This window comes from Bombina bombina, chromosome 2 (genome assembly GCF_027579735.1).
Source record: "Bombina bombina isolate aBomBom1 chromosome 2, aBomBom1.pri, whole genome shotgun sequence".
Lineage (NCBI taxonomy): Eukaryota > Metazoa > Chordata > Amphibia > Anura > Bombinatoridae > Bombina > Bombina bombina.
In genome coordinates, this window is record NC_069500.1 from 748,675,476 (window position 1) to 748,689,347 (window position 13,872).

At 41.5% G+C, this 13,872-nt stretch overlaps 1 protein-coding gene across 2 annotated transcripts in view; it reads left to right on the top strand.

Moving 5' to 3' along the window:
* Positions 1 to 3,416, top strand: part of RNF126 (ring finger protein 126) — a 133,480-nt gene extending 130,064 nt beyond the window's left edge. For both annotated transcript variants that reach the window (XM_053702841.1, XM_053702842.1), the window contains exon 9: positions 2,935 to 3,416. In XM_053702841.1, coding sequence (XP_053558816.1) covers positions 2,935 to 3,090 — 156 coding nt within the window. In that variant the 3' untranslated portion in view covers positions 3,091 to 3,416. The remainder of the gene's footprint in view (positions 1 to 2,934) is intronic.
* Positions 3,417 to 13,872: the final 10,456 nt, after the last annotated feature.

Sequence of the window (13,872 nt, forward strand, 5' to 3'; positions counted from 1 at the left end):
TTCGGCAACCCTCTCTCTCCTTTTGGCTTCGGAGGCATAATACGCTTAGCTATGGAGACTGGCTGGACAGCAGCCCCCTGAAAGGGATTACAGCTCATTCTACTAGAGCTGTGGCTTCCACCTGGGCCTTTAAAATGAGGCCTCTGTTGAACAGATTTGCAAAGGCTGCGACTTGGTCTTCGCTTCACACCTTTTCAAAATTTTACAAATTTGACACTTTTGCTTCTTCGGAGGCTGTTTTTGGGAGAAAGGTTCTACAGGCAGTGGTTCCTTCCGTTTAAGTTCCTGCCCTTGTCCCTCCCATCATCCGTGTACTTAGCTTTGGTATTGGTATCCCACAAGTAATGGATGATCCGTGGACTGGATACACTTAACAGAGAAAAACATAATTTATGCTTACCTGATAAATTTATTTCTCTTGTAGGTGTATCCAGTCCACGGCCCGCCCTGTCCTTTTTAAGGCAGGTCTAAATTTTAATTAAACTTCAGTCACCACTGCACCCTATGGTTTCTCCTTTCTCGTCTTGTTTCGGTCGAATGACTGGATATGGCAGTGAGGGGAGGAGCTATATAGCAGCTCTGCTGTGGGTGATCCTCTTGCAACTTCCTGTTGAGAAGGAGAATATCCCACAAGTAATGGATGATCCGTGGACTGGATACACTACACAGAGAAATAAATTTATCAGGTAAGCATAAATTATGTTTTTATGGTAGTTGAAATGAGTACTTTTCTTTTTGAATCTGTTAAAATGTTTTATGGAGTGATCCAGTTCCTAAATGTAACTCCTTTTTAAAAAATTACAAATGTTAAAAGGGTCCTGCTTTTTTAATACTGAAGCTTACTTTTTTACTGGATATACAAATGATTTGTTCAGATCAAATGTTTACTCTTGTAAAACAAAATATTGTGTGTATATATATATATATATATATATATATATATATAAAATAATGTTTGTGTGTGTCTGTGTGTGCGCAGCACTCATTTGCAAGCTCTCAGCTAAGATTAAAAGCAAAAATGGAAGAGTGTTACTGCATCTAGCCAAATGGGGACAAGCCCAGGTACCACGGTCAGGTCTCCTAAAACCTGGTTTCCTATTACAAGCCATGCAATGCAAGCTCTTAATCAAACAGACTGGGAACTGAGATATATCTATCTCCGGAGTAAAATACTGAGCTGAGATCTGCAAAAATGTTTAAAACATTTAACATGTTCACTTTATTAATGATTTGCAAACAACTTGAAAACCCTGTTGAGTATTTATCTCTCTGTGAGCAGTTAGGGCTAGCTATACATTTGTGCGGAATATATAGTAATTTACAGTCTTTCATTTTCGTTAGCTCAAATAATTAGCGAGGAACTAAAGTTTGACTTGATCAAGAGGATATCAGGAAAAACTGGGTAATATTAAAGTAAATAAAACTCCAGGCCCAGATGGAATACACCCAAGGGTTTTATGGGAACTTGACACTGTTATAGCCAAACCTCTACTCTTAATTTTTCAAGCCTCATTATCCTCAGGCATAGTACCTCAGGACTGCTGTAAAGCTGATGTAGTGCCACTTTTTAAAAAAGGGAAGTGGGTCTTATCCAGGAAGCTATAGATCCAGTTAGTCTGACATCAATAGTGGAGAAAATACTTTAAGGGGACATAAGGGATTATATTGATGAGTTTATTTGTAAATAAGCTTGGTTTTATGAGAAATAGATCATTTAAAGCAAATCTAATTAGATTCTTCGAGGAAGTAAGTAAAAATATAAAGGGGAATCAGTTTATGTGATATACTTGGATTTAGCAAAGGTGTTTGATACAGTGCCACATGAGAGATTAATGTACAAAATTTAAGGGACTTGGAATAGTTGAAAATGTTATCTCATAGATAAATAACTGGATAAAGGACAGGGGAGCAACGAGTAGTAGTAAACGGATCATACTCAAATTGGACAAAGGTAATCAATGGAGTCCCCTAGGAATCCTTACTGGGTCCAGTTCTTTTTAATTTTATTAATGACATGGAGCAAGGAATAAATAGCAACATCTCTATTTTTGCACATTATACAAAGTTGTGTACGGTCATAAGGTCAGGGCAGGATAATATTGCTTTACAAGTGTTTTCTCTTGGGAAAAAAAATGCTTGAGAGGTGACATGATTACTTTATATAAATATATTCAAGACCCATATACAGAGATGGCTTATTCCAAGCTAAATTTTGTGACATGAGGTCACAATTTAAGGTTGGAGGAAAGGAGATTTAATTTTTTTTCACTATTAGAGCAAATTGTGGAACTCATTACCTAAAGAGGTAGTAAATGCCAATAACTTAGGTACATTTAAAAATGGTTAAGATACATTTCTGGCTAGAAAGAGAATTCAGGAATATGATTGTGTTAAATGGGTCACCTTTTTTAATGGGATTAATTTAAGCTCAACTGGAGCTTTTTTGTAAGTATATTAAGATGTGTATAGGTTGAATTTGATGGACTTCTGTCTTTCTTTTCTCAACCTCATCTATGTTACTATATTTGGTCACATTTCCTTTGTTAAATATTCAGTTGTAGACAGGCATAAGTGCATAAAATCCAACAACTTTGAAATTCTGTTTCTTCAGCATTCCATTAGCAATAACTTGCTGCATCTGCTTTTTACTATGTAGGTGGTAAAAATCATTTATCAGAAAGTAGTCTTGAGATTCTGTATTCGATAACACACACACCCTTTATTCGGGTGTTGTCTTTTTAGTATTGGCTTCAGAAAGAAACATTGCATACATCACAGTACATCAGAATCACATAAAATTTGAAATTAACATTTTATGGCATAGAAATCAAGTTTCATCTCTAAATCTCTAGACAGATTAAATCACATTTTGGTTAACGACAGCAGTCATAAATCAATATTAATGTATTATTTTTCCCCTCTCCCCATCGATAGCACGATACATGTCCAGTGTGCCGGAAGAGTCTGAGTGGTCAGAACACAGCAACAAACCCCCCAGGACTCACAGACATGAATTTCTCTTCCTCTTCTTCCTCCTCATCCTCCTCCTCCTCAATTGACGAAAATAACACCAACTCAAACAATTCTTGAGCCCTGTGGTTAGATGTGGAGAATTATGAGCCTCCCCTTCTGTGTTTCCATTCCCACACCGATTACGCAATCTACTCTAGCTACTGGAGGATACGGAATGCCTTGACATGGAATCAGCTGGGAAACAAATTTAACTTTTTTTTTTTTTTTTTTTTTTTTTTTTGAGAGTGGAATACTTTAGTTGAAAAGAGAGACTGAACAAAAGAATAATTATAATGGGGGAAGGATTATCCCCCTTTTTAAAACGAGTGAGGTGACTCCTTTATCATTTTATTTAATAAATGCTATGAAGTTTTTAATCTTTAAATTAAAATTGTATGATTTTGCTTCTGGTGTGAGCAGTTACTGCAAAATGGTATTTTCTTGGAGTTTGGCTAAGGGGGAAGGAAATCGGATGTTGGTAAAATAAGCACCAGCTGTAACCTGTGTATGGAGCAGAGGGAGAGGAAACATATCATACAGCTAAATAAGGAATTTACCCACACTCAATATAAAGTATGGTGCCTTCCTACACTGAATCTTTAGCAGGTTATGTTTCTGCATTTCTACCCAAAGGCATTAACAAAAACCAAAATAGATGAGCGTTCACACATACTGCATCTAAACAAAAGCACAGTTCTGGCACTTTAAATGTGGTTTATCATGCTTCCTGCCCTTTATTTTGAATAATAAGAGAAGCCCTTTGAGGCTATCGTCCTTATTTTTGCATGAGCAACAGAATAGTTGGGAAAATGTCATATCAAATATGCCTGTACATAAATATTCCTATACAAGTAGTTTTGTTACTTAGTATCACTGGAGATTATATTTGTTTAAGCAAATACAGGTAGCCCTCAGTTTACGCCAGGGTTAGGTTCCAGAAGGAATGGTTGTAAAAAGAAACCATTGTAAATTGAAACCCAGTTTATAACGTAAGTCAGTGGGAAGTGAGGGAGTTAGGTTCCAGGCTCCTCTTAAAATTGACATAAGTAACACCTGATACATTATTTTTAAAGCTTTGAAATGAAGACTTTACATGCTAAACAACATTATAAATCTAATAAAATAATCACACAACAGACTGTATCATCAAACTAAGTTTAATGAACAAAAAAAAAGTTGTACTTGCTTTTCTCCAACATAGGTGTGTCCGGTCCACGGCGTCATCCTTACTTGTGGGATATTCTCTTCCCCAACAGGAAATGGCAAAGAGCCCAGCAAAGCTGGTCACATGATCCCTCCTAGGCTCCGCCTCCCCAGTCATTCTCTTTGCCGTTGTACAGGCAACATCTCCACGGAGATGGCTTAGAGTTTTTTGGTGTTTAACTGTAGTTTTTATTATTCAATCAAGAGTTTGTTATTTTAAAATAGTGCTGGTATGTACTATTTACTCTGAAACAGAAAAGAGATGAAGATTTCTGTTTGTAAGAGGAAAATGATTTTAGCAACCGTTACTAAAATCGATGGCTGTTTCCACACAGGACTGTTGAGAGGAATTAACTTCAGTTGGGGAAAACAGTGAGCAGACTTTTGCTGCTTGAGGTATGGCACATTTCTAACAAGACGATGTAATGCTGGAAGCTGTCATTTTCCCTATGGGATCCGGTAAGCCATTTTTATTACATAAAGAAAAAAAGGGCTTCACAAGGGCTTTTAAGACTGTAGACATTTTCTGGGCTAAAACGATTTATATATAAGCATATTTTATACTTCATAGCTTTGAGGAATTATTTTATTCTTGGGAATTATGTAAAATAACCGGCAGGCACTGTATTGGACACCTTTTTCTCTAGGGGCTTTCCCTAATCATAGGCAGAGCCTCATTTTCGCGCCTCTATTGCGCACTTGTTTTTGGGAAGCATGACATGCAGATGCATGTGTGAGGAGCTCTGATACATAGAAAAGACTTTCTGAAGGCGTCATTTGGTATCGTATTCCCCTTTGGGCTTGGTTGGGTCTCAGCAAAGCAGATACCAGGGACTGTAAGGGGGTTAAATATAAAAACGGCTCCGGTTCCGTTATTTTAAGGGTTAAAGCTTTCAAATTTGGTGTGCAATACTTTTAAGGCTTTTAGACACTGTGGTGAAATTTTGGTGAATTTTGAACAATTCTTTCATACTTTTTCACATTTGCAGTAATAAAGTGTGTTCAGTTTAAAATTTAAAGTGACAGTAACGGTTTTATTTTAAAACGTTTTTTGTACTTTGTTATCAAGTTTATGCCTGTTTAACATGTCTGAACTACCAGATAGACTGTGTTCTGTATGTGGGGAAGCCAAGGTTCCTTCTCATTTAAATAGATGTGATTTATGTGACACAAAATTTAGAGAAAATGATGCCCAAGATGATTCCTCAAGTGAGGGGAGTAAGCATGGTACTGCATCATCCCCTCCTTCGTCTACACCAGTCTTGCCCACACAGGAGGCCCCTAGTACATCTAGTGCGCCAATACTCCTTACTATGCAACAATTAACGGCTGTAATGGATAATTCTATCAAAAACATTTTAGCCAAAATGCCCACTTATCAGCGAAAGCGCGACTGCTCTGTTTTAGAAAATACTGAAGAGCATGAGGACGCTGATGATATTGGTTCTGAAGTGCCCCTACACCAGTCTGAGGGGGCCAGGGAGGTTTTGTCTGAGGGAGAAATTTCAGATTCAGGGAAAATTTCTCAACAAGCTGAACCTGATGTGATTACATTTAAATTTAAATTGGAACATCTCCGCGCTCTGCTTAAGGAGGTGTTATCTACTCTGGATGATTGTGAGAATTTGGTAATTCCAGAGAAATTATGTAAAATGGACAAGTTCCTAGAGGTCCCGGGGCCCCCCGAAGCTTTTCCTATACCCAAGCGGGTGGCGGACATTGTAAATAAAGAATGGGAAAGGCCCGGCATACCTTTCGTCCCTCCCCCTATATTTAAGAAATTGTTTCCTATGGTCGACCCCAGAAAGGACTTATGGCAGACAGTCCCCAAGGTCGAGGGGGCGGTTTCTACTCTAAACAAACGCACCACTATACCCATAGAAGATAGTTGTGCTTTCAAAGATCCTATGGATAAAAAATTAGAGGGTTTGCTTAAAAAGATGTTTGTTCAGCAAGGTTACCTTCTACAACCAATTTCATGCATTGTTCCTGTCACTACAGCAGCGTGTTTCTGGTTCGATGAACTAGAAAAGGCGCTCAATAAAGATTCTTCTTATGAGGAGATTATGGACAGAATTCATGCTCTCAAATTGGCTAACTCTTTCACCCTAGACGCCACTTTGCAATTGGCTAGATTAGCGGCGAAAAATTCTGGGTTTGCTATTGTGGCGCGCAGAGCGCTTTGGCTAAAATCTTGGTCAGCGGATGCGTCTTCCAAGAACAAATTGCTTAACATTCCTTTCAAGGGGGAAAACGCTGTTTGGCCCTGACTTGAAAGAGATTATTTCTGATATCACTGGGGGCAAGGGCCACGCCCTTCCTCAGGATAGGTCTTTCAAGGCCAAAAATAAACCTAATTTCCGTCCCTTTCGCAGAAACGGACCAGCCCCAAGTGCTACGTCCTCTAAGCAAGAGGGTAATACTTCTCAAGCCAAGCCAGCCTGAAGGCCAATGCAAGGCTGGAACAAAGGTAAGCAGGCCAAGAAACCTGCCACTGCTACCAAGACAGCATGAGATGTTGGCCCCCGATCCGGGACCGGATCTGGTGGGGGGCAGACTCTCTCTCTTCGCTCAGGCTTGGGCAAGAGATGTTCTGGATCCTTGGGCGCTAGAAATAGTCTCCCAAGGTTACCTTCTGGAATTCAAGGGGCTTCCCCCAAGGGGGAGGTTCCACAGGTCTCAATTGTCTTCAGACCACATAAAAAAACAGGCATTCTTACATTGTGTAGAAGACCTGTTGAAAATGGGAGTGATTCATCCTGTTCCATTAGGAGAACAAGGGATGGGGTTCTACTCCAATCTGTTCGTAGTTCCCAAAAAAGAGGGAACATTCAGACCAATCTTAGATCTCAAGATCCTAAACAAGTTTCTCAAGGTTCCATCGTTCAAAATGGAAACCATTCGAACAATTCTTCCTTCCATCCAGGAAGGTCAATTCATGACCACGGTGGATTTAAAGGATGCGTATCTACATATTCCTATCCACAAGGAACATCATCGGTTCCTAAGGTTCGCATTTCTGGACAAGCATTACCAGTTTGTGGCACTCCCGTTCGGATTAGCCACTGCTCCAAGAATTTTCACAAAGGTACTAGGGTCCCTTCTAGCGGTGCTAAGACCAAGGGGCATTGCAGTAGTACCTTACTTGGACGACATACTGATTCAAGCGTCGTCCCTTCCACAAGCAAAGGCTCACACGGACATTGTCCTGGCCTTTCTCAGATCTCACAGGTGGAAAGTGAACGTAGAAAAAAGTTCTCTATCTCCGTCAACAAGGGTTCCCTTCTTGGGAACAATAATAGACTCCTTAGAAATGAGGATTTTTCTGACAGAGGCCAGAAAATCAAAACTTCTAAACTCTTGTCAAATACTTCATTCTGTTCCTCTTCCTTCCATAGCGCAGTGCATGGAAGTAATAGGTTTGATGGTAGCGGCAATGGACATAGTTCCTTTTGCGCGAATTCATCTAAGACCATTACAACTGTGCATGCTCAGTCAGTGGAATGGGGACTATACAGACTTGTCTCCGACGATACAAGTAGATCAGAGGACCAGAGATTCACTCCGTTGGTGGCTGTCCCTGGACAACCTGTCACAGGGGATGAGCTTCCGCAGACCAGAGTGGGTCATTGTCACGACCGACGCCAGTCTGGTGGGCTGGGGCGCGGTCTGGGGACCCCTGAAAGCTCAGGGTCTTTGGTCTCGGGAAGAATCTCTTCTCCCGATAAACATTCTGGAACTGAGAGCGATATTCAATGCTCTCAAGACTTGGCCTCAGCTAGCAAAGGCCAAGTTCATACGGTTTCAATCAGACAACATGACGACTGTTGCGTACATCAACCATCAGGGGGGAACAAGGAGTTCCCTGGCGATGGAAGAAGTGACCAAAATCATTCAATGGGCGGAGACTCACTCCTGCCACTTGTCTGCAATCCACATCCCAGGAGTGGAAAATTGGGAAGCGGATTTTCTGAGTCGTCAGACATTTCATCCGGGGGAGTGGGAACTCCATCCGGAAATCTTTGCCCAAATTACTCAATTGTGGGGCATTCCAGACATGGATCTGATGGCCTCTCGTCAGAACTTCAAGGTTCCTTGCTACGGGTCCAGATCCAGGGATCCCAAGGCGACTCTAGTAGATGCACTAGTAGCACCTTGGACCTTCAAACTAGCTTATGTATTCCCGCCGTTTCCTCTCATCCCCAGGCTGGTAGCCAGGATCAATCAGGAGAGGGCATCGGTGATCTTGATAGCTCCTGCGTGGCCACGCAGGACTTGGTATGCAGACCTGGTGAATATGTCATCGGCTCCACCATGGAAGCTACCTTTGAGACGAGACCTTCTTGTTCAAGGTCCGTTCGAACATCCGAATCTGGTCTCACTCCAACTGACTGCTTGGAGATTGAACGCTTGATCTTATCAAAGCGAAGGTTCTCAGATTCTGTCATTGATACTCTTGTTCAGGCCAGAAAGCCTGTAACTAGAAAAATCTACCACAAAATATGGAAAAAATATATCTGTTGGTGTGAATCTAAAGGATTCCCTTGGGACAAGGTAAAAATTCCTAAGATTCTATCCTTTCTTCAAGAAGGTTTGGAGAAAGGATTATCTGCAAGTTCTTTGAAGGGACAGATTTCTGCCTTGTCTGTGTTACTTCACAAAAAGCTGGCAGCTGTGCCAGATGTTCAAGCCTTTGTTCAGGCTCTGGTTAGAATCAAGCCTGTTTACAAACCTTTGACTCCTCCTTGGAGTCTCAATTTAGTTCTTTCAGTTCTTCAGGGGGTTCCGTTTGAACCCTTACATTCCGTTGATATTAAGTTATTATCTTGGAAAGTTTTGTTTTTGGTTGCAATTTCTTCTGCTAGAAGAGTTTCAGAATTATCTGCTCTGCAGTGTTCTCCTCCTTATCTGGTGTTCCATGCAGATAAGGTGGTTTTGCGTACTAAACCTGGTTTTCTTCCGAAAGTTGTTTCTAACAAAAACATTAACCAGGAGATAGTCGTGCCTTCTTTGTGTCCGAATCCAGTTTCAAAGAAGGAACGTTTGTTGCACAATTTGGATGTAGTTCGTGCTCTAAAATTCTATTTAGATGCTACAAAGGATTTTAGACAAACATCTTCCTTGTTTGTTGTTTATTCTGGTAAAAGGAGAGGTCAAAAAGCAACTTCTACCTCTCTCTCTTTTTGGATTAAAAGCATCATCAGATTGGCTTACGAGACTGCCGGACGGCAGCCTCCTGAAAGAATCACAGCTCATTCCACTAGGGCTGTGGCTTCCACATGGGCCTTCAAGAACGAGGCTTCTGTTGATCAGATATGTAAGGCAGCGACTTGGTCTTCACTGCACACTTTTACTAAATTTTACAAATTTGATACTTTTGCTTCTTCTGAGGCTATTTTTGGGAGAAAGGTTTTGCAAGCCGTGGTGCCTTCCATCTAGGTGACCTGATTTGCTCCCTCCCTTCATCCGTGTCCTAAAGCTTTGGTATTGGTTCCCACAAGTAAGGATGACGCCGTGGACCGGACACACCTATGTTGGAGAAAACAGAATTTATGTTTACCTGATAAATTACTTTCTCCAACGGTGTGTCCGGTCCACGGCCCGCCCTGGTTTTTTAATCAGGTCTGATGATTTATTTTCTTTAACTACAGTCACCACGGTATCATATGATTTCTCCTATGCAAATATTCCTCCTTTACGTCGGTCGAATGACTGGGGAAGGCGGAGCCTAGGAGGGATCATGTGACCAGCTTTGCTGGGCTCTTTGCCATTTCCTGTTGGGGAAGAGAATATCCCACAAGTAAGGATGACGCCGTGGACCGGACACACCGTTGGAGAAAGTAATTTATCAGGTAAACATAAATTCTGTTTTTTATGCAAACAGTTCTCTGCATCGTTAGGATGTTAGATAATATCTGCAGCTATTCTATGCATTCCATTCTGGACTGATTTATAGATAAAAGGGAAGTGGCTGCTAGATCTTGTTCCTTTGAAAGCTGCTCGATAGCTCAAGTCTGGTTACACTGATTAATTTCAGCTTGCATATATTTGCTGCAACACTAAAGGAAAGCTACACCTACTGGCTATTTTAATCAATGCACTGCTTCTCAATGCTTTTCAATAGCAGTCACATGACTGAAAAAAGGGCGTTATTTTGAAACTGCGCAAATTGAACTGTCGTTAACCGAGGGCCATGTGCAATAGTTCAGTGTATTTTTTGAGACAGTGTAGTTGATGGCTGTAACATGGTACAGAAGGTAGGGAATTTAAAACATTCTTTGAAATTTCTCAAAATACTGACAATTTAAAATTCAGAGGAAATGCTATTAAATTTGTTTTTCTCCAACATAGGTGTGTCCGGTCCACGGCGTCATCCTTACTTGTGGGATATTCTCCTCCCCAACAGGAAATGGCAAAGAGCCCAGCAAAGCTGGTCACATGATCCCTCCTAGGCTCCGCCTACCCCAGTCATTCTCTTTGCCGTTGTACAGGCAACATCTCCACGGAGATGGCTTAGAGTTTTTTAGTGTTTAACTGTAGTTTTTCATTATTCAATCAAGAGTTTGTTATTTTCAAATAGTGCTGGTACGTACTATTTACTCAGAAACAGAAAAGAGATGAAGAATTCTGTTTGTATGAGGAAAATGATTTTAGCAACCGTAACTAAAATCCATGGCTGTTCCACACAGGACTGTTGAGAGCAATTAACTTCAGTTGGGGGAACAGTTTGCAGTCCCTTGCTGCTTGAGGTATGACACATTCTAACAAGACGATGTAATGCTGGAAGCTGTCATTTTCCCTATGGGATCCGGTAAGCCATGTTTATTACGATTGTAAATAAGGGCTTCACAAGGGCTTATTTAAACTGTAGACTTTTTTTGGGCTAAATCGATTGATATTAACACTTATTTAGCCTTGAGGAATCATTTATTCTGGGTATTTTGATTTAATAATATCGGCAGGCACTGTTTTAGACACCTTATTCTTTAGGGGCTTTCCCAAAGCATAGGCAGAGTCTCATTTTCGCGCCGGTGTTGCGCACTTGTTTTTGAGAGGCATGGCATGCAGTCGCATGTGAGAGGAGCTCTGATACTTATAAAAGACTTCTGAAGGCGTCATTTGGTATCGTATTCCCCTTTGGGTTTGGTTGGGTCTCAGCAAAGCAGATACCAGGGACTGTAAAGGGGTTTAAAGCTTAAAACGGCTCCGGTTCCGTTATTTTAAGGGTTAAAGCTTCCAAAATTGGTGTGCAATATTTTCAAGGCTTTAAGACGCTGTGGTGAAAATTTGGTGAATTTTGAACAATTCCTTCATGTTTTTTCGCAATTGCAGTAATAAAGTGTGTTCAGTTTAAAATTTAAAGTGACAGTAACGGTTTTATTTTAAAACGTTTTTTGTACTTTCTGATCAAGTTTATGCCTGTTTAACATGTCTGAACTACCAGATAGACTGTGTTCTGAATGTGGGGAAGCCAGAATTCCTATTCATTTAAATAAATGTGATTTATGTGATAATGACAATGATGCCCAAGATGATTCCTCAAGTGAGGGGAGTAAGCATGGTACTGCATCATTCCCTCCTTCGTCTACACGAGTCTTGCCCACTCAGGAGGCCCCTAGTACATCTAGCGCGCCAATACTCCTTACTATGCAACAATTAACGGCTGTAATGGATAATTCTGTCAAAAACATTTTAGCCAAAATGAACCCTTGTCAGCGTAAGCGTGGCTGCTCTGTTTTAGTTACTGAAGAGCATGACGACGCTGATATTAATATCTCTGAAGGGCCCCTAACCCAATCTGAGGGGGCCAGGGAGGTTTTGTCTGAGGGAGAAATTACTGATTTAGGGAACATTTCTCAGCAGGCTGAATCTGATGTGATTACATTTAAATTTAAATTGGAACATCTCCGCATTTTGCTTAAGGAGGTATTATCCACTCTGGATGATTGTGAAAATTTAGTCATCCCAGAGAAACTATGTAAAATGGACAAGTTCCTAGAGGTGCCGGGGCTCCCAGAAGCTTTTCCTATACCCAAGCGGGTGGCGGACATTGTTAATAAAGAATGGGAAAGGCCCGGTATTCCTTTCGTCCCTCCCCCCATATTTAAAAAATTGTTTCCTATGGTCGACCCCAGAAAGGACTTATGGCAGTCAGTCCCCAAGGTCGAGGGAGCGGTTTCTACTTTAAACAAACGCACCACTATTCCCATAGAGGATAGTTGTGCTTTCAAAGATCCTATGGATAAAAAATTAGAAGGTTTGCTTAAAAAGATGTTTGTTCAGCAGGGTTACCTTCTACAACCCATTTCATGCATTGTCCCTGTCACTACTGCCGCATATTTCTGGTTTGATGAACTGCTTAAGGTGCTCGATAGTGACTCTCCTCCTTATGAGGAGATTATGGACAGAATCAATGCTCTCAAATTGGCTAATTCTTTCACTCTAGACGCCTCTTTGCAATTGGCTAAGTTAGCGGCTAAGAACTCTGGTTTTGCTATTGTGGCGCGCAGAGCGCTTTGGTTGAAATCTTGGTCGGCTGATGCGTCTTCCAAGAACAAGCTACTAAACATTCCTTTCAAGGGGAAAACGCTGTTTGGTCCTGACTTGAAAGAGATTATCTCTGATATCACTGGGGGTAAGGGCCACGCCCTTCCTCAGGATCGGCCTTTCAAGGCAAAAAATAGACCTAATTTTCGTCCCTTTCGTAAAAACGGACCAGCCCAAGGTGCTACGTCCTCTAAGCAAGAGGGTAATACTTCTCAGGCCAAGCCAGCTTGGAGACCAATGCAAGGCTGGAACAAGGGAAAGCAGGCCAAGAAACCTGCCACTGCTACCAAGACAGCATGAAATATTGGCCCCCGATCCGGGACCGGATCTGGTGGGGGGCAGACTCTCTCTCTTCGCTCAGGCTTGGGCAAGAGATGTTCTGGATCCTTGGGCGCTAGAAATAGTCTCCCAGGGTTATCTTCTGGAATTCAAGGGACTTCCCCCAAGGGGGAGGTTCCACAGGTCGCAGTTGTCTTCAGACCACATAAAAAGACAGGCGTTCTTACATTGTGTAGAAGACCTGTTAAAAATGGGAGTGATTCATCCTGTTCCATTAAGAGAACAAGGGATGGGGTTCTACTCCAATCTGTTCATAGTTCCCAAAAAAGAGGGAACGTTCAGACCAATCCTAGATCTCAAGATCTTAAACAAATTTCTCAAGGTCCCATCGTTCAAGATGGAAACCATTCGAACTATCCTTCCTTCCATCCAGGAAGGTCAATTCATGACCACGGTGGATTTAAAGGATGCGTATCTACATATTCCTATCCACAAGGAACATCATCGGTTCCTAAGGTTTGCATTCCTGGACAAACATTACCAGTTCGTGGCGCTTCCTTTCGGATTAGCCACTGCTCCAAGGATTTTCACAAAGGTACTAGGGTCCCTTCTAGCGGTGCTAAGACCAAGGGGCATTGCAGTAGTACCTTACCTGGACGACATTCTGATTCAAGCGTCGTCCCTTCCTCAAGCAAAGGCTCACACGGACATTGTCCTGGCCTTTCTCAGATCTCACGGCTGGAAAGTGAACGTGGAAAAGAGTTCTCTATCCCCGTCAACAAGGGTTCCCTTCTTGGGAACAATTATAGACTCCTTAGAAATGAGGATCTT